General features: G+C 40.3%; 1 protein-coding gene and 1 long non-coding RNA gene across 2 annotated transcripts in view; both read right to left on the bottom strand.

The window, feature by feature from the left end:
- Positions 1 to 1,792: 1,792 nt before the first annotated feature.
- Positions 1,793 to 7,212, bottom strand: LOC145867121 (C-type lectin domain family 4 member E-like). The gene is made up of 5 exons (XM_082971176.1): positions 3,161 to 7,212; positions 2,786 to 2,996; positions 2,523 to 2,665; positions 2,288 to 2,391; positions 1,793 to 2,168 (listed from the first exon to the last, which is right to left on the bottom strand). The coding sequence occupies exons 2-5, from the start codon at positions 2,805 to 2,807 to the stop codon at positions 2,021 to 2,023; spliced, it is 417 nt and encodes a 138-aa protein (XP_082827302.1). The 5' UTR covers positions 2,808 to 2,996; positions 3,161 to 7,212; the 3' UTR covers positions 1,793 to 2,020.
- Positions 7,213 to 17,183: 9,971 nt separating this feature from the next.
- The window catches only part of LOC145867125 (uncharacterized), a 3,615-nt gene continuing 473 nt past the window's right edge, over positions 17,184 to 20,325 (bottom strand). Inside the window, exon 2 of the long non-coding RNA XR_014383229.1 lies at positions 17,184 to 20,204. This is a non-coding gene — a long non-coding RNA (uncharacterized LOC145867125). The remainder of the gene's footprint in view (positions 20,205 to 20,325) is intronic.

Here is a 20,325-nt window from a genome sequence, read left to right on the forward strand (position 1 = left end):
CTAAATACCCTGGTTTACATGAAGATATGGATTTACAAACTACAGGCCACTAAATACCCTGGTTTACATGAAGATATGGATTTACAAACTACAGGCCACTAAATACCCTGGTTTACATGAAGATATGGATTTACAAACTACAGGCCACTAAATACCCTGGTTTACATGAAGATATGGATTTACAAACTACAGGCCACTAAATACCCTGGTTTACATGAAGATATGGATTTACAAACTACAGGCCACTAAATACCCTGGTTTACATGAAGATATGGATTTACAAACTACAGGCCACTAAATACCCTGGTTTACATGAAGATATGGATTTACAAACTACAAGCCACTAAATACCCTGGTTTACATGAAGATATGGATTTACAAACTACAGGCCACTAAATACCCTGGTTTACATGAAGATATGGATTTACAAACTACAGGCCACTAAATACCCTGGTTTACATGAAGATATGGATTTACAAACTACAGGCCACTAAATACCCTGGTTTACATGAAGATATGGATTTACAAACTACAGGCCACTAAATACCCTGGTTTACATGAAGATATGGATTTACAAACTACAAGCCACTAAATACCCTGGTTTACATGAAGATATGGATTTACAAACTACAGGCCACTAAATACCCTGGTTTACATGAAGATATGGATTTACAAACTACAGGCCACTAAATACCCTGGTTTACATGAAGATATGGATTTACAAACTACAGGCCACTAAATACCCTGGTTTACATGAAGATATGGATTTACAAACTACAAGCCACTAAATACCCTGGTTTACATGAAGATATGGATTTACAAACTACAGGCCACTAAATACCCTGGTTTACATGAAGATATGGATTTACAAACTACAGGCCACTAAATACCCTGGTTTACATGAAGATATGGATTTACAAACTACAGGCCACTAAATACCCTGGTTTACATGAAGATATGGATTTACAAACTACAAGCCACTAAATACCCTGGTTTACATGAAGATATGGATTTACAAACTACAGGCCACTAAATACCCTGGTTTACATGAAGATATGGATTTACAAACTACAGGCCACTAAATACCCTGGTTTACATGAAGATATGGATTTACAAACTACAAGCCACTAAATACCCTGGTTTACATGAAGATATGGATTTCTCACCATTCCTGTAGGGTTGTGATAGGTCCATTTGCTGTCATCTAGTGGACATTTTGCTCAATTGCCCTCAGCTATGTTTAGACTGTTGTTGTTCATGTTTTGCTGTGTTCTAGTGTACTATGGAATATATTGCTTTCTTATTCTTCACACTTCTCCCAGTCATGTTTAAGGTTAGAACTACCTTTCTAAGTGTTCTGATACTTCTAGCTTGGAGTTGTATTTTTTTTTGATAACATAGCTACAGTATTTCACTTTTTAATGTGTATAGTATTGCTTACTAGGTGTGTCCAATCAATTTTAACCACTCCCTCTTCAAATTAGGGCTAATTGGGAAAAGCTGTTCAAAGGAGGACATTGTATTATTTCTTTGTACTCCCTGACGAAGGCCATGCAGCCGAAACGCGTCAGATTTTTAAAACCTTGTTTCTATTGAACATGCCATACTAATAAAGGCATTTTAATCAATTATATGAAGAGTGCCTTGGTCCTCCTTTCTATTTTATACTGTACTCTGTATTTCACACAGTGAGTCTATGCAACCTATTATGTGTCAACGGAAGCACATTTTACTTCTGAACGTGTTTAGGCTTGCCATAACAAAGGGGTTGAATACTTTCTGACTCAAGACATTTCAGATTTAAATCTTTTATTCATTTGTAAAAAAGAAAAGAAAAACATATTTCCACTTTGACATTATGAGTTATTGTGTGTAGGACAGTGACAGTAAAATCTCAATTTAATCGATTAAAAAATACAGCGTGTAAACAACAAAATGTGGAAAAGGTCTAGGCAGTGAATACTTTCTGAAGGCCCTGTAGCTGGTATCATGACTTTCAGCATGACAATCAACATCATAACTAAAAGTGAGAAAGAACTATCTCACAGATCCAGGAACGGTTAAATGAACACGGATAGTCATGCCATGGTCCTTGGTCTGATGAACTGTGAGTTAACAACACACAGTTCTCCACTCCACCACCATTAGGCTGTCCACTCCCCCAGTACCTGCAGTAGAAATAACACAGTTAGACTGACCACTCTCTCAGAACCTAGAGTATGAACAACACAGAATCAGTCCTACCCCTTACACGGTGGTCAGAGTTGTTAGAGCAGTAGTCTCTTACTTTGGGGTGGTCAGTGGGTTGCCGTCCACCCATTTCCAGGTCCCCTCAGTAACAGTGTCAGTCAGACCAATCCAGAAACCCTTGTTGAGGTGGAAGAGAAACTCCTGTTGGTGAGAAAGAGCTGATATTGTCAACTACTATAGACTACATGTGTTAAATACTGGAAGATACATTACTGACCAAGGGATGTTTGATCATAACCCCCCCGCCATATCTCTCTCTCTTTCTCTCTCACCTGTTCCTTATCACTGTTGATGATCACCAGGTCTGCTCCTCTCTCCAGACAGTCATCTTTGCTCTCCCCCCAGGTTTTAGTCTCAGTAGACAGGAAGTACCAACTGGATTCAAACTTCTTCCAGTCTTTAGGGCAGGTTTGTTCTACAAGACAAAAACATGAATTTCCATCTTATTATTCTGCACCTATTATTTTAGAATACAAACACAAGTTGACTGCATATTAGAAATATGATGTTATGATCATTTATTTGGTAAACTCACTCAGATTAGAGAACTTTCTCATGAGATCATTTTTCTCTTTCTGTTGCTGGGCTCTCTCTTTAGTCAGGGTGTTACTGCTGGTCTGTAGTTGGTCTCTCTCTTTAGTCAGCTTGTTGTAACTGGTCTGTAGCTGGTCTCTCTTTAGTCAGAAGGCTGTAACTGGCCTGTAGCTGGTCTCTCTCTGTTGAGTCGTGATGACCAATTACTCCATCTGTAAAATGGAAAAGTTAATCAAACATGTAACTACCACACCATTGATGATTAAGGATGATTAAGGATGATTAAGTATGATTAAGGTTGATTAAGGATGATTAAGGATGATTAAGGATGATTAAGTATTCTACTTAAGTCTCAGTGACAAAATACTAAACTTACAGTAGACAGACAGGCCTATGATCCCAGTCAGTAGGAGGACAGACAGCAGCCCCAGACACAAAGCAGCTACTCCAGAGGGTCTCTTCCACCACTGGAAATGTACTGAATCACAAATTATTAAAGTATGGTATTTGGTAATGTGTTTTACTGTATCATCCACGATTGGGACAAATAAATAAAATAAAATTGTATTTGTCACATGCGCCGTATCCAACAGGTGTTTTAACCTGTTGGGGCTACAGGTTAGCAATGAACCCCGAGACGGGATTGCTAACAAGGCTGGAAATTCAAAACATCAAAAATCTAATAATTTCAATTTCTCAAACAAGCAACTATTTTACACCATTTAAAAGATAAACATCTCCTTATTCCAACCACATTGTTCGATTTTCAAAGAGGCTTTACGGCAAAAGCATAAAGTTAGATTATGTTAGGACAGTACATAGCCACAAAAGTACAAACATCCATTTTCAATTCAAGGTCAGGCGTCACCAAAAGCAGAAACCAGCTAAAATGATGCACTAACCTTTGGCAATCTCCATCAGATGACACTCCTAGGACATTATGTTATACAATACATGCATTTTTTGTTCCATCAAGTTCATATTTATATCCAAAAACAGCATTTTACAGTAGCGTGAAATTCAGATTTTTTTTCTTCTCTGAAGTGCTTCCGGTGAACAACGTTACAATTTACAAAATTACTATTCGAAAACATTGGTAAATTATAATATTGTGATTCAAATAATAATAGTTTATCATTTCGTAAATGCTACTGTATTGCCAGATTTCAAAATAACTTTACTGCGAAATCACAAGTTGCAATAAACCGGGTGCTGTGCTAAGAACAATAGGCTAGGCTATATAGGTTAGCATCATCTTGTAACCAGCTAATATCAATAATACTATCGTCAATAATCCCTTACCTTTGATTATCTTCATCCATTGGCACTTCCAGGAATCCCAGGTCCACTACAAATGTGGTTTCTTTTGACAAAGTTCATAATTGATGTCCAAATAACTCCAAGTTGTTCCATGTTGTTAGCGCTTCGGTGGCTACTCAAAAGTAGTGCGGGCGGGGGGTGGGAAGTCACGGCGAAAAGTTAAAAAAGTTTTAAAAAATAATCTATTTACGTTCGTTCAAACATGTCAAACGTTGTTTAGCATCAATCTTTAGAGCCATTTTTAACGTCAAACATCAGTAATGTTTCAACACGACCGCTCCTGTGTCTAGAAAAACATCTTTGAAAATTGTCTCGAGTTACATGATTGAGCAGGTGCAGGCAATAATGGAAGTGACGACATCCCAGGGAGGTCAACTTCCCTTCCTTGTCATCCGGTCTCTGTTGATCATAGACGCTTCAAACAACTTTATAAAGATCGCTGACATCTAGTGGAAGCCGTAGGAGTTGCGAAATGAATCCTTTCTCACTGTGGTATCTATTAAACAATGATTTAAAAAAAATAGTACAGCCACAAAATTCTTTTTTTCTCTCAGGTTTTCTCAGGTTTTTGCCTGCCATATGAGTTTTGTTATACTTACAGACACCATTCAAACAGTTTTAGAAAATTCAGAGTGTTTTCTATCCAAATCTGGTAATAATATGCATATCCTAGCTTCTGAGTTGGTGTAGGTGGCAGTTAAAAATGGGCACATATTTTTTTCAAAATTCTCAATACTGCCCCCGTAGCCCATTAAGAAAAATACAAAAAAATGAAAATAAATAAAAGTAACAAATAATTAAAGAGCAGCAGTAAAATACCAATAGCAGGGCTTTATACAGGGAGTACCGGTACAGAGTCAGTGTGCGGGAGCACTGGTGTCGAGGTAATTGAGGTAATATGTACATGTAGGTAGAGTTATTAAAGTTACTATGCATAGATAATAAACAGAGTAGCAGCAGGGTAAAAAAGGGGGGGGACAATGCAAATAGTCTGGGTAGCCATTTGATTAGATGTTCAGGAGTCTTATGGCTTGGGGGTAGAAACTGTTTATAAGCCTCTTGGACCTAGACTTAGGCACTCTGTTACTGCTTGCCATGCGATAACAGAGAGAACAGTCTATGACTAGGGTGGCTGGAGTCTTTGACAATGTTTAAGGCCTTCCTCTGACACCGCCTGGTATAGAGGTCCTGGATGGCAGGAAGTTTGGCCCAGTGATGTACTGGGCTGTATGCACTACCCTTTGTAGTGCCTTGCTGTCGGAGGCCGAGCAGTTGCCATACCAGGCAGTGGTGCAACCAGTTAGGATGCTCTCGGTGGTGCAGCGTTAGAACCTTTTGAGGATCTGAGGACCCATGCCAAATGTTTTCAGTCTGTTGTGCCCTCTTTTCAGATTTTGTTGTGCCCTCTTCACAACCGTCTTGGTGTGTTTGGACCATGTTAGTTTGTTGGTGATGTGGACACCAATGAACTTGAAACTCTCAACCTGCTCCACTACAGCCCCATCGATGAGAACAGGGGCATGCTCGGTCCTCCTTTTCCTGTAGTCCGCGATCATCTCCTTTGTCTTGATCACGTTGAGGGAGAGGTTGTTGTCCTTGCACCACATGGCCAGGTCTCTGACCTCCTCCCTATAGGCTGTCTCGTCATTGTCGGTGATCAGGCCTACCCCTGTTGTGTCATCGGCAAACTTAATGATGGTGTTGGAGTCATGCCTGGCCATGCAGTCATGAGTGAACAGGGAGTACAGGAGGGTACTGAGCACGCACCCCTGAGGGGCCCCCGTGTTGAGGATCAGCGTGGCGGATGTGTTGTTACCTACCCTTACCACCTGGGGGGCGGCCCGTCTGGAAGTCCAGAATCCAGTTACAGAGGGAGGTGTTTAGTCCCAGGGTCCTTAGCTTATTGATGAGCGTTGAGGGTACTATGGTGTTGAACACTGATCTGTAGTCAAGGAATAGCATTCTCACATAGGTGTTCCTTTTGTCCAGGTGGGAAAGGGCAGTGTGGAGTGCAATAGAGATTGCATCATCTGTGGATTTGTTTGGGCGATATGCAAATTGGAGTGGGTCTTGGGTTTCTGGGATAATGGTGTTGATGTGAGCCATTACCAGCCTTCCACTAACTGTTGCTACGGGTCGGTAGTCATTTAGGCAGGTTACCTTAGTGTTCTTGGGCACAGGGTGGTCTGCTTAACCTCTATGGGCTAACCTACTCAACAGCCAGTTGAATACTGTGGCGCAATTTTCAAATACCTTAGATATGCTATTACTTAAATTTTTCAAAAATATGACTATTTTACACCATTTTAAAGATAAGACTCTTGTTAATCTAACCACACTGTCCGATTTCAAAAAGGCTTTACAACGAAAGCAAAACATTAGATTATGTCAGCAGAGTACCCAGCCAGAAATAATCATACACCCATTTTTCAAGCTAGCATATAATGTCACATAAACCCAAACCACAGCTAAATGTAGCACTAACCTTTGATGATCTTCATCAGATGACAACCCTAGGACATTATGTTATACAATACATGCATGTTTTGTTCAATCATGTTCATATTTATATCAAAAACCAGCTTTTTACATTAGCATGTGACTAGCATGTGACTACCATTCCCACCGAACACTGCCGGTGAATGTACTAAATTACTCACGATAAACGTTCACAAAAAGCATAACAATTATTTTAAGAATTATAGATACAGAACTCCTCTATGCACTCAATATGTCCGATTTTAAAATAGCTTTTCGGTGAAAGCACATTTTGCAAAATTTTCAGTAGATAGCCCGGCATCACAGGGCTAGCTAGTTTAGACACCCAGCAAGTTTAGCACTCATCAAAGTCAGATTTACTATAAGAAAAATGTTATTACCTTTGTTGTCTTTGTCAGAATGCACTCCCAGGACTTCTACTTCAATAACAAATGTTGGTTTGGTCCAAAATAATCCATCGTTATATCCAAACAGCGGCGTTTTGTTTGTGCGTTCTAGGGACTATCCTAAAGGGTAAATAAGGGTGGCGAGCATGGCGCAATTCGTGACAAAAAAATTCTAAATATTCCATTTCCGTACTTCGAAGCATGTCAACCGCTGTTTAAAATCAATTTTTATGCAATTTTTCTCATAAAAAAGCGATAATATTCAGACCGGGAATCTGCTTTTAGGTAAACAGACAAAGGAAAAGAAAGCATTCGGTCGAAGCGGGCACGCGCCTAAGCCCATAGTACTCTGTGTGGCCCCTTGCCAAAAGCGATAAAGTGTTTCAGCCAGAGCCTGCATCGATATCGTTCAGCTTTTTCCCGGGCTCTGAGACCCTATGGAAGCCGTAGGAAGTGTCACGTTATTGCACAGATCCTGAGTCTTCAATAAAAAGAGCCAAGATGAAACACTACTTCTCAGACAGGCCACTTCCTGCTTGAAATCTTCTCAGGTTTTGGCCTGCCATATGAGTTCTGTTATACTCACAGACACCATTCAAACAGTTTTAGAAACTTTAGGGTGTTTTCTATCCAAAGCCAATAATTATATGCATATTCTAGTTACTGGGCAGGAGTAGTAACCAGATTAAATCGGGTACGTTTTTTATCCAGCCGTGTCAATACTGCCCCCTAGCCCTAACAGGTTAAAACATGTTGGGATTACAGACAGACAGGGAGAGGTTGAAAATGTAAGTGAAGACACTTGCAAGTTGGTCAGCACATGCTCAGAGTACACGTCCTGGTAATCCGTCTGGCCCTGCGGCCTTGTGAATGTTGACCTGTCTAAAGGTCTTACTCACGTCGGCTACGGAGAGCGTGATCACACAGTCGTCCAGAACAAAGCCATATTGCTACATGGCAATCTCACCTGTTTAGTGTGTGTGTGTGTGTGTGTGTGTGTGTGTGTGTGTGTGTGTGTGTGTGTGTGTGTGTGTGTGTGTGTAATCTTACCTGAATCAACAACTCCATCTCTTGAACTGGGCTTGAAGGCTCTTACATTGGAATATAATTGGTCATCAATCTCTGTGGTTTTCATTGCATCAGGCTCATCGTCTTCAAATCCATCTAAGTTTTCATAGACTCCCTCTGACATCTTAACACACTTGTGGTGAAATACAGTAACTTCTAACCTCAACTCTAATATACGTCTATAGCTGTGTCTTCTCCCCGCAAAGTCCTGCGTCTGTGTGACTTTAGGTAGTGAAACTCTTTATCAGTCAACCACAGTGAAGGGGAAATTGTGAAATTAGCACAACCCTGGTCACTACGTGACTCCCACCAGCCTTAGTGTGATAATATAATACATGATATGACTCCCACCAGCCTTAGTGTGATAATATAATACATGATATGACTCCCACCAGCCTTAGTGTGATAATATAATACATGATATGACTCCCACCAGCCTTAGTGTGATTATATAATACATGATATGACTCCCACCAGCCTTAGTGTGATAATATAATACATGATATGACTCCCACCACCCTTAGTTTGATTATACATTGCTCAAAAAAAATAAAGGGAACACTAAAATAACACATCCTAGATCTTAATGAATGAAATAATCTTATGAAATACTTTTTTCTTTACATAGTTGAATGTGCTGACAACAAAATCACACAATAATAATTTATTGAAATCCAATTTATCAACCCATGGAGGTCTGGATTTGGAGTCACACTCAAAATTAAAGTGGAAAAACACACTACAGGCTGATCCAACTTTGATGTAATGTCCTTAAAACAAGTCAAAATGAGGCTCAGTAGTGTGTGTGGCCTCCACGTGCCTGTATGACCTCCCTACAACGCCTGGACATGCTCCTGATGAGGTGGCGGATGGTCTCCTGAGGGATCTCCTCCCAGACCTGGACTAAAGCATCCGCCAACTCCTGGACAGTCTGTGGTGCAACGTGGCGTTGGTGGATGGAGTGAGACATGATGTCCCAGAGGTGCTCAATTGGATTCAGGTCTGGGGAACGGGCGGGCCAGTCCATAGCATCAATGCCTTCCTCTTGCAGGAACTGCTGACACACTCCAGCCACATGAGGTCTAGCATTGTCTTGCATTAGGAGGAACCCAGGGCCAACCGCACCAGCATATGGTCTCACAAGGGATCTGAGGATCTCATTTCGGTACCTAACGCAGTCAGGCTACCTCTGGCGAGCACATGGAGAGCTGTGCGGCCCCCCAAAGAAATGCCACCCCACACCATGACTGACCCACCGCCAAACCGGTCATGCTGGAGGATGTTGCAGGCAGCAGAACGTTCTCCACGGCGTCTCCAGACTCTGTCACGTCTGTCACATGTGCTCAGTGTTAACCTGTTGGGGGTAGGGGGCAGTATTTACACGGCCGGATAAAAAACGTACCCGATTTAACCTCTTACATCTAGACGTTCCGCTAGCGGAACACCTGCTCCAATATCCAATGATAGGCGTGGAGCGAATTACAAATTTCTTAAAAATACAAAAACTTCAATTTTTCAAACATATGACTATTTTACAGCATTTTAAAGACAAGACTCTCCTTTATCTAACAACACTGTCCGATTTCAAAAAGGCTTTACAGCGAAAGCAAAACATTAGATTATGTCAGCAGAGTACCCAGCTGGTGAGTGCTAAACTTGCTGGGTGTCTAAATAGCTAGCCCTGTGATGCCGGGCTATGTACTTAGAATATTGCAAAATGTGCTTTCACCAAAAAGCTATTTTAAAATCGGACATATCGAGTGCATAGAGGAGTTCTGTATCTATAATTCTTAAAATAATTGTTATGCTTTTTGTGAACGTTTATCGTGAGTAATTTAGTAAATGTTTAGTAAATTCACCGGAACTATGCTAGTTCTGAACGTCACATGCTAATGTTAAAAGCTGGTTTTTGATATAAATATGAACTTGATTGAACAAAACATGCATGTATTGTATAACATAATGTCCTAGGTGTGTCATCTGATGAAGATCATCAAAGGTTAGTGCTGCATTTAGCTGTCTTCTGTGTTTTTGTGACATTATATGCTAGCTTGAAAAATGGGTGTCTGATTATTTCTGGCTGGGTACTCTGCTGACATAATCTAATGTTTTGCTTTCGTTGTAAAGCCTTTTTGAAATCGGACAGTGTGGTTAGATTAACCTGTTAGGGCTAGGGGGCAGCATTTGCACGTCTGGATAAATTTTTTTACCCGATTTAATCTGGTTACTAATCCTACCCAGTAACTAGAATATGCATATACTTATTATATATGGATAGAAAACACTCTAAAGTTTCTAAAACTGTTTGAATGGTGTCTGTGAGTATAACAGAACTCATTTGGCAGGCAAAACCCTGAGACATTTTCTGACAGGAAGTGGATACCTGATGTGTTGTATTACCTTTAAACCTATCCCATTGAAAAACACAGGGGCTGAGGAATATTTTGGCACTTCCTATTGCTTCCACTAGATGTCACCAGCCTTTACAAAGTGTTTTGAGTCTTCTGGAGGGAGATCTGACCGAACAAGAGCCATGGAACGATGATGTCCCATTAGACACCTGGCGCGCGAGTTCATGTTGGGTACCCTCGTTCCAATACGTTATAAAAGAGTATGCATTCGTCCACCTTGAATATTATTCATGTTCTGGTTAAAAAAGGCCCTAATGATTTATGCTATACAACGTTTGACATGTTTGAACGAACGTAAATATATTTTTTCCCCTCGTTCATGACGAGAAGTCCGGCTGGCTTAGATCATGTGCTAACAAGACGGAGATTTTTGGACATAAATGATGAGCTTTTTTGAACAAAACTACATTCGTTATGGACCTGTGATACCTGGAAGTGACATCTGATGAAGAGAATCAAAGGTAATGGATTATTTACATAGTATTTTCGATTTTAGATCTCCCCAACATGACGTCTAGTCTGTATCGCAACGCGTATTTTTCTGGGCGCAGTGCTCAGATTATTGCAAAGTGTGATTTCCCAGTAAGGTTATTTTTAAATCTGGCAAGTTGATTGCGTTCAAGAGATGTAAATCTATAATTCTTTAAATGACAATATAATATTTTACCAATGTTTTCTAATTTTAATTATTTAATTTGTGACGCTGACTTGACTGCCGGTTATTGGAGGGAAACGATTTCCTCAACATCAATGCCATAGTAAAACGCTGTTTTTGGATATAAATATGAACTTGATAGAACTAAAAATGCATGCATTGTCTAACATAATGTCCTAGGAGTGTCATCTGATGGAGATTGTAAAAGGTTAGTGCATCATTTTAGCTGGTTTTATGGTTTTGGTGACCCTGTCTTTGACTTGACAAAACATTACACACAACTCTTGTAAATGTACTGTCCTAACATACTCTAAATTTATGCTTTCGCCGTAAAACCTTTTTGAAATCGTAAAACGTGGTTAGATTAAGGAGATGTTTATCTTTCAAAGGGTGTAAAATAGTTGTATGTTTGAAAAATTTGAATTTTGACATTTATTTGGATTCAAATTTGCCGCTCTTGAAATGCACCTGCTGTTGATGGAGTGCACCACGGGTGGCACGCTAGCGTCCCACCTAGCCCATAGAGGTTAACGAGAGTCTTGTCTTTAAAATGGTGTAAAATAGTCATATGTTTGAGAAATTGAAGTAATAGCATTTCTAAGGTATTTGAAAATCGCGCCACGGGATTACACTGGCTGTTGCGTAGGTGGGACGATTTCGTCCCGCCTAGCCCAGAGAGGTTAAGTAGGGGAGGTTCATAGATTTGAAGTACAGTGAAATTATCATCATTATTAGGTTTTGTTTGTAGTCAACTTATGGGTTTCTGAATCGGTGTAGTTTAATGAAATGCTTTTTTTGGGGAAAAAGAGCGCTTCATTGTCTCTCTGTGGAATGTTTCCTAGAAGCCACGATTCCTTAAAGGGGTATACACACATATGGAATCTTAGAAGTTACACACACACATGGAATCGTTGAAGTTTTATTTTCTGAGTTTTAATTAAATATGTGATAAGGGAATGTCTGGGAACCTGGGATCCAACATGTATAAAATGTCTGATGGTTTTTCTTTAATTTGTCTAATATAATAAGAAACACCGTTTTGAAAGGGTGGTATGACTTTTGACCTCTATCATGGCACCCCTTTGTGGTCTGATCAGCCTCATGGGAGGGCCATTTGGATGATGAATTTAAGGTCATTTGTAATACTGGTTTTAAGGAAATTTGTATAACTGATAATGATGATGGAGTTTAAATTTCTTAGACACATTGGTAATTTGAACCAATGAGAAGACAGAATGACGATAAGGGTACAATAATGTTTCTTTGTGGAGTAGTTCAGATTAGTGAATTTGATCTGATTATGTTATTTGAATATCTTTTGACCAGTAGTGGTATTTTTATACATTATAAAGCTAAGTTTAGCTGTGGTTGGATGCAGTGTAAGGAATTTAACACAACAAGGTTGTGAAATTGCCATAATATTATTATTATATTTAGCCAGAATAAGCGTAATAACGGTAGACTTAGGTTAACCTCTATGGGCTAGGTGGGACGCTAGCGTGCCACCCGTGGTGCACTCCATCAACAGCAGGTGCATTTCAAGAGCGGCAAATTTGAATCCAAATAAATGTCAAAATTCAAATTTTTCAAAAATACAACTATTTTACACCATTTGAAAGATAAACATCTCCTTAATCTAACCACGTTTTACGATTTCAAAAAGGTTTTACGGCGAAAGCATAAATTTAGAGTATGTTAGGACAGTACATTTACAAGAGTTGTGTGTAATGTTTTGTCAAGTCAAAGACAGGGTCACCAAAACCATAAAACCAGCTAAAATGATGCACTAACCTTTTACAATCTCCATCAGATGACACTCCTAGGACATTATGTTAGACAATGCATGCATTTTTAGTTCTATCAAGTTCATATTTATATCCAAAAACAGCGTTTTACTATGGCATTGATGTTGAGGAAATCGTTTCCCTCCAATAACCGGCAGTCAAGTCAGCGTCACAAATTAAATAATTAAAATTAGAAAACATTGGTAAAATATTATATTGTCATTTAAAGAATTATAGATTTACATCTCTTGAACGCAATCAACTTGCCAGATTTAAAAATAACCTTACTGGGAAATCACACTTTGCAATAATCTGAGCACTGCGCCCAGAAAAATACGCGTTGCGATACAGACTAGACGTCATGTTGGGGAGATCTAAAATCGAAAATACTATGTAAATAATCCATTACCTTTGATTCTCTTCATCAGATGTCACTTCCAGGTATCACAGGTCCATAACGAATGTAGTTTTGTTCAAAAAAGCTCATAATTTATGTCCAAAAATCTCCGTCTTGTTAGCACATGATCTAAGCCAGCCGGACTTCTCGTCATGAACGAGGGGAAAAAATATATTTCCGTTCGTTCAAACATGTCAAACGTTGTATAGCATAAATCATTAGGGCCTTTTTTAACCAGAACATGAATAATATTCAAGGTGGACGAATGCATACTCTTTTATAACGTATTGGAACGAGGGTACCCAACATGAACTCGCGCGCCAGGTGTCTAATGGGACATCATCGTTCCATGGCTCTTGTTCGGTCAGATCTCCCTCCAGAAGACTCAAAACACTTTGTAAAGGCTGGTGACATCTAGTGGAAGCAATAGGAAGTGCCAAAATATTCCTAAGCCCCTGTGTTTTTCAATGGGATAGGTTTAAAGTCAATACAACACATCAGGTATCCACTTCCTGTCAGAAAATGTCTCAGGGTTTTGCCTGCCAAATGAGTTCTGTTATACTCACAGACACCATTCAAACAGTTTTAGAAACTTTAGAGTGTTTTCTATCCATATATAATAAGTATATGCATATTCTAGTTACTGGGTAGGATTAGTAACCAGATTAAATCGGGTAAATTTTTTTCATCCAGACGTGCAAATGCTGCCCCCTAGACCCAACAGGTTAATATAACGATTATCATTAAGCCTGAACATTAATTCAGTCACCTCTGGTCGAGAAAAAATTATTTTCCCAGTACATTCATTCTCTAATTCATCAACCAGCATCGACCAGCTCTTTCTTCTCGAGCAGTTGAGGTAAATTTAACCTCTTGGAGGAAAAAAAAAAAAAAAAAAAAAAAACATGTCCCCATTTTAACAAGGTAGACATGTTCTTTTTTTTTTGGCAGGCAAAAATCTGATAAGGTTTCATGCAGGAAGTGGCCTGTCTAACAAGGTGTCGTTCTTCTTGTCTCTGTTTATTGAAGAGTGAGGATCTTAGCTGTCCCGTGACACTTCCTATGGCTGCCATAGGGTCTCAGAAGGCGGTAAAAAGCTGAATCGTGGCTTTGCAGGCTCTGGCTGAAACAAAGTAGCGCGTTTGGGTAGTGGCTGGTTACAGTACTGTGAGACTCAGGCTCGTGCCCGCGTCGACCGAAAGCTTTGTTTACTTTCCTCTGTTTAGCTAAATGGACATTCCCGGTCGGAATATTATCGCTTTTTTACGAGAAAAAATGGCATAAAAATGGATTTTAAACAGCGGTTGACATGCTTCGAAGTACGGTAATGGAATATTTAGATTTTTTTTGTCACGAATTGCGCCATGCGCGCGACCCTGATTTACCATTTCAGATAGTGTCTGGGACGCACGAACAAAACGCCGCTATTCGGATATAACGATGGATTATTTTGGACCAAACCAACATTTGTTATTGAAGTAGCAGTCCTGGGAGTGCATTCTGACGAAGACAACAAAAGGTAATCAAACTTTTATAATAGTAAATCTGATATTGGTGAGTGCTAAACTTGCCGGGTGTCTAAATAGCTAGCCCGTGATGGCTGGGCTATGTACTTAGAATATTGCAAAATGTGCTTTCACCAAAAAGCTATTTTAAAATCGGACATATCGAGTGCATAGAGGAGTTCTGTATCTATAATTCTTAAAATAATTGTTATGCTTTTTGTGAACGTTTATCGTGAGTAATTTAGTAAATTGTTAGCAAATTCCCCGGAAGTTTGCGGGGGGTATGCTAGTTCTGAACGTCACATGCTAATGTAAAAAGCTGGTTTTTGATATAAATATGAACTTGATTGAACAAAACATGCATATATGTATTGTATAACATAATGTCCTAGGGTTGTCATCTGATGAAGATCATCAAAGGTTAGTGCTGCATTTAGCTGTCTTCTGGGTTTTTGTGACATTATATGCTAGCCTCTTCAGCGTCTGATCCCGTTAGCGGGATCAAAATCCAGCGAAAAATCATATCGCCAATTAGCATTAAAAAAATATCATAATTTAAAAAAAATATATATAATATATATATTTTTTTTTTTATAGATACACCTCTCCTGAATCGACCCACGTCGTCCGATTTCAAAAAGGTTTTACAGGAAAAGCAAATCATTAGATTATATTAGATGAGTCCATCGTAAAAAGCAGCTTCATAGCCATTTTCCGACCAACCACTTGCATCACATATAATCAAAAAACAGCTAAATGCAGCACTAACCTTTTACAAACTTCATCAGATGGCACCCCTAGGACATCATGTTATACAATGCATGCATTCTTTTGTTCAATAAAGGTCATATTTATATATAAAAACAGCATTTTACATCTCTGTCTGACGTTGACTACATAATTTCCCCTCAAAAGCGTCCCGGTAAACAATGCTACATTTCCCTAAATTACTATACTATAACGATTTTTTAAATGTATATTGTCAATCTAACATTTATAGATGAATATCTCTTGAGAACACCCGTCATACCAGATTTTAAATTAACTTTACTGGGTAATCACACTTTGCGATAAAAGGAGATGCGATACTCAGAAAATTAGCTAATATACAGAGCTCGGCGCCATCTTGGAAAGAATCTCATGTCACGTCTTATCTTCTATAATATTGTCAATAATCGCCTACCTTTAGTTGTCTTCATCAGAAAGCATCCCAGGTCCACAACAGATGTATTTTCGGTCAAAAAGTCCATACTTCACGTTCCATTAGCCTGATGTTGGTAGCGCGTCCTATGGCTCTCTCCAAGCGCAGCTCTGAAGTTCATAATAAATGCAATGCTCGCGCATGTAGGTTCGTTCAAACATGTCAAACGTTGTATAAAATAAATCTTCAGGGCCTCTAACACCAAGAGAGCCAATAAGATTCGAGGGGGATGATGTCATGGCCTTTAAAACCGTATCCAAAGGTGGGGGCAGACATGGCCGCCGGCGTCATAATGGTGATGGCCCATCCCCTGTGACCAATTTCAAACTCGTGTCATTCACTGAGTTTTGACTCTATAAGGCTCAAACCACTGTGAAAGGACTGGCGACATCTAGTGGAAGCAATAGGAAGTGCTCACTGAACCATGGTTAACGGTGTGATTAATAAGGAAAGATGAGAAGTCAAGTCCACAATTCAGAATTCCACTTCCTGTTTCAATCGGTCTCGGGGTTTTGACTGCCATTTGAGTTCTGTTATACTCACAGACACCATTCAAACAGTTTTAGAAACTTTAGAGTGTTTTCTATCCATATATAATAAGTATATGCATGCCCTATCTTCTGAGTTTGATTAGTAGGCCGTTGAAAATGGGAACGATTTTTTTTCAAAATGCGCTGTGGCGCCCCCTATCCTACGGTATCCTCAAGAGGCTAGCTTGAAAAATGGGTGTCTGATTATTTCTGGCTTGGTACTCTGCTGACATAATCTAATGTTTTGCTTTCGTTGTAAAGCCTTTTTGAAATCGGACAGTGTGGTTAGATTAATGAGAGTCTTGTCTTTAAATAGCTGTAAAATAGTCATATGTTTGAGAAATTGAAGTAATAGCATTTCAAATGTTTTGAAAATCGCGCCACAGGATTCAACTGGCTGTTACGTAGGTGGGACGAATTCGTCCCGCCTAGCCCAGAGAGGTTAACTAGAAAGTCGGGGCACCACGGAAGAACGTTTATAGAGCCGTTATCTTCCGAATAAACTCTTAAAATACTTAGTCATATTTTACATCGATAGCAGTCAATATTAACCCTTATCTTATTTTCAGTCTCATAATGAAAGTTGTAAATTCTTGGCTATCTTCACGAACCCTGGCTAACAAGTTGAATCAGCAATACAAAATTGGGTTTAATTATTTATTTACTAAATACCTAAACTTATCACACAGAATTACAAATACACCGAATACACATGATGTCATACATGATGGCTGTTACACAAAGGAAAGGGGGTTGGGCTTGAATGAAAGAGCGGGAAGACTTGGGAATAAAGAAACAGCAGCTATGCTATCGTAAATACATTATCTTATGCATTCTAAATTTCCGCCCATTTGGAAAAGGAAAATGCAATAAATATTTACTCTGAGCTGCGCTTCGGTAGATTGGTCGTAGATGCTGGCCGGGTTGGCCAACAGAGATCTTCCTGTCCTCGGAAGAATGTCTCTGGTGGTAAATTGGATACGTGGTGGTATCTTCATCTGTTTGTTAGACTGGATGCGTCGTCCGTCCTTTCCTAGCCCACGTCTACAGCGGCTGCTGCTAACTCAACGGCTAGGAAGTATCACTTTTGTAGTGAATAAGCTCAAAGTTCATACCATTCGCCACCAAAGCTCACGCAGAGGTTGGCTTAGTTCTGTACTTGACGTGTGTCCTTCTAACGTAGAGGCTGCAGACCTCACGTACTGGAACCACCTGGTTATCTTTTCATCAAAGGCTTATATAGTGGAGAGGGGGAGGGAGGTGTTTCATCGTTTATAACCCCTGTCTCTTCACAGGGGTGAGCCACTGATCAAGCAGGGCACTTTCCTTATGAAAACCCAAATCTCTCATTTGGAAGCTAAAATTACATTTAATCTTTTAATCTCCTAACAAACAATTTCAATATCAAACATTTCAATTGCATAACAATTCCATGTGACTCTGATAACTAGAGTGTGTATACTTTCTCAGGTACAGTTTATGTCATCCTGTCATCAGTCATAATGTCTCAGATGACAACCGAACTGACATCCATACTCATTACGTTCCCAAGCATATTTCCAACTGGTTTTATTACCAAAATATGGTTCCTTTTCCCCATTTGTTTGATGTTCCCAGACTCTCTATATTTAACACAGGCTATTCAAGTCCTTCAGTAGGGTCAGAGAGGGGAAGGGAGAAAGGTATTTATGGGGGGGGGGGGGGGTCATAAACCTTACCCACAGGCCAACGTCATGACACAAGGATGACAAAAAGGCAGAGAATACCGTTAACAGGGAATGTATTCCTTCACACGGTAAATTTGGGGAAAAGGGGCTGGACGGAACCAAAGCAAAGAAAGTAAATATCAGCCCCCCTCTCCTACCTTACCTGCCTACCCACTACTTACCTAACTAGCACCACCTGGTGCACTAACCAAAATAGAGGGGGTGGTCCGCCCAGGTCTTTCCTAGTGTGCATAGACAGTAAACTACTACGGGTATATGTATGCCCGCGGGCCTCTTGCCTAAACACTCCCTAGGTGCCTTCCCCTTCCCCGCTGGGAACAAAGGAAACAGAATAACAAACAATTTCACAACTAAACTGAGAAAAACTCAGGACACTAAAGAAGCTCTCTCTCTCTGAGCAACAAACTAACACAGAACATAATAAGGTTTCTCAGCAAAAACGAACTAAGTACATACCAAATTCTCTTTCTGAGAAACAACCAACATATATATAACCCTCTGCCATCAACCTCCTCTCTCAGCAAATATCTCTCTGCAATCATCTCTTTTTTTCCTGAGCAACAGCACACTGGCTTTAGGTGGGGTTGTTAATTGGAGACAGCTGCGTCCTGACGAGGGGGCGGGGTCAGCTCTCCAATCAGCAATGGGGCCAACCAATCAGCTGCTTGGAGAACTTCAGGAAGCCATTACCTGAAACACACTCACAAATACACAAACTACAACACAGAAACTGGGGAACGTGACTGTGTGTTTGTCCAGTGTGTGTGTGTGTGTGTGTCCACAGTGTGTGTGTGTGTGTGTGTATGTCCACTGTGTGTGTGTGTGTGTCCACTGTGTGTGTGTGTCCACTGTGTGTGTGTGTGTGTGTGTGTGTGTGTGTGTGTGTGTGTGTGTGTGTTTGTCCACTGTGTGTGTGTGTGTGTGTGTGTGTGTGTTTGTGTCCACTGTGTGTGTGTGTGTGTGTGTCCACTGTGTTTGTGTGTGTGTGTGTGTATGTGTGTGTGTGTGTGTCCGTCCACTGTGTGTGTGTGTGTGTCCACTGTGTGTGCGTCCACTGTGTGTGCGCGTGTGTTTTTGTCCAGTGTGTGTGTGTGTGTCCAGTGTGTTTGTGTGTGTGTGTGTGTGTGTGTGTGTGTGTGTGTGTTGGTTTGTCCAGTGTGTGTGTGTTTGTCCAGTGTGTGTGTGTGTGTCCAGTGTGAGCTTGTCCAGCGTGTGTGTGTGTTTCCAGTGTGTGTTTGTGTGTCCAGTGTGTGTGTTTGTTTGTCCAGTGTGTGTGTGTGTGTTTGTCTAGTGTGTGTGTGTTTGTCTAGTGTGTGTGTGTGTGTGTGTGTGTTTGTCTAGTGTGTGTCCTGTGTGTCCAGCATGTGTGTATCCACTGTGTGTGAATGTCCAGTGTGTGTGTCAGGTTATTATTTCCACTGAGGAATCATCATAATGAACCCTAAATCCTGGATAGAGGGGCTCAGTGAATGTGGAGGTGAATGTGATCAGGTGGGTCAGTGTGTCAGAGGAGGCTCTATAGAAGGACAGAGTGCCGGCTGGCCAGTCCAGATACACTCCTACTCTGTGGGAGCTGGAGGAGGGGACGTCTATGGTAGTGGGATTATTATTATGCCTGGCAGAGTAACTGTTGTCATAGCAGAACAGACTCCAGGACTTGTCATTGTGTCCAAGACAACAGTCCTCACCCCATCCTCTCCTGTTGATTCCTTTATATGTCACTCCTATACCAGCCCCCATTCTCCCACTCCACTCTACCTCCCAGTAACAGCGCCCAGTCAGACCCTCTCTACACAGCACCTGTCTCCAGCCCTCAAATCTCTCTGGGTGATCAGGATACGGCTGCTCCTCTGTCCTACAAGTCACCTTTCTGTTCTCCTCAGACAGAGAGAGGAGTCTGTTTACTGTGTTTAGGTCCAGTGTGAGATCACAGACATCTGATGGATGAAACCAGACACAATATTAGAAATCATCATCATTCACATTAGAATGTTAACTCACTTTTCACTAATTCATTTAATGTAGATGTTTCTAGGTATCAAAAGGAGAAGTTAAGGT

The sequence above is a fragment of the Salmo salar genome, unplaced genomic scaffold (assembly GCF_965601325.2).
Source record: "Salmo salar unplaced genomic scaffold, fSalSal1 ptg000206l, whole genome shotgun sequence".
NCBI lineage: Eukaryota > Metazoa > Chordata > Actinopteri > Salmoniformes > Salmonidae > Salmo > Salmo salar.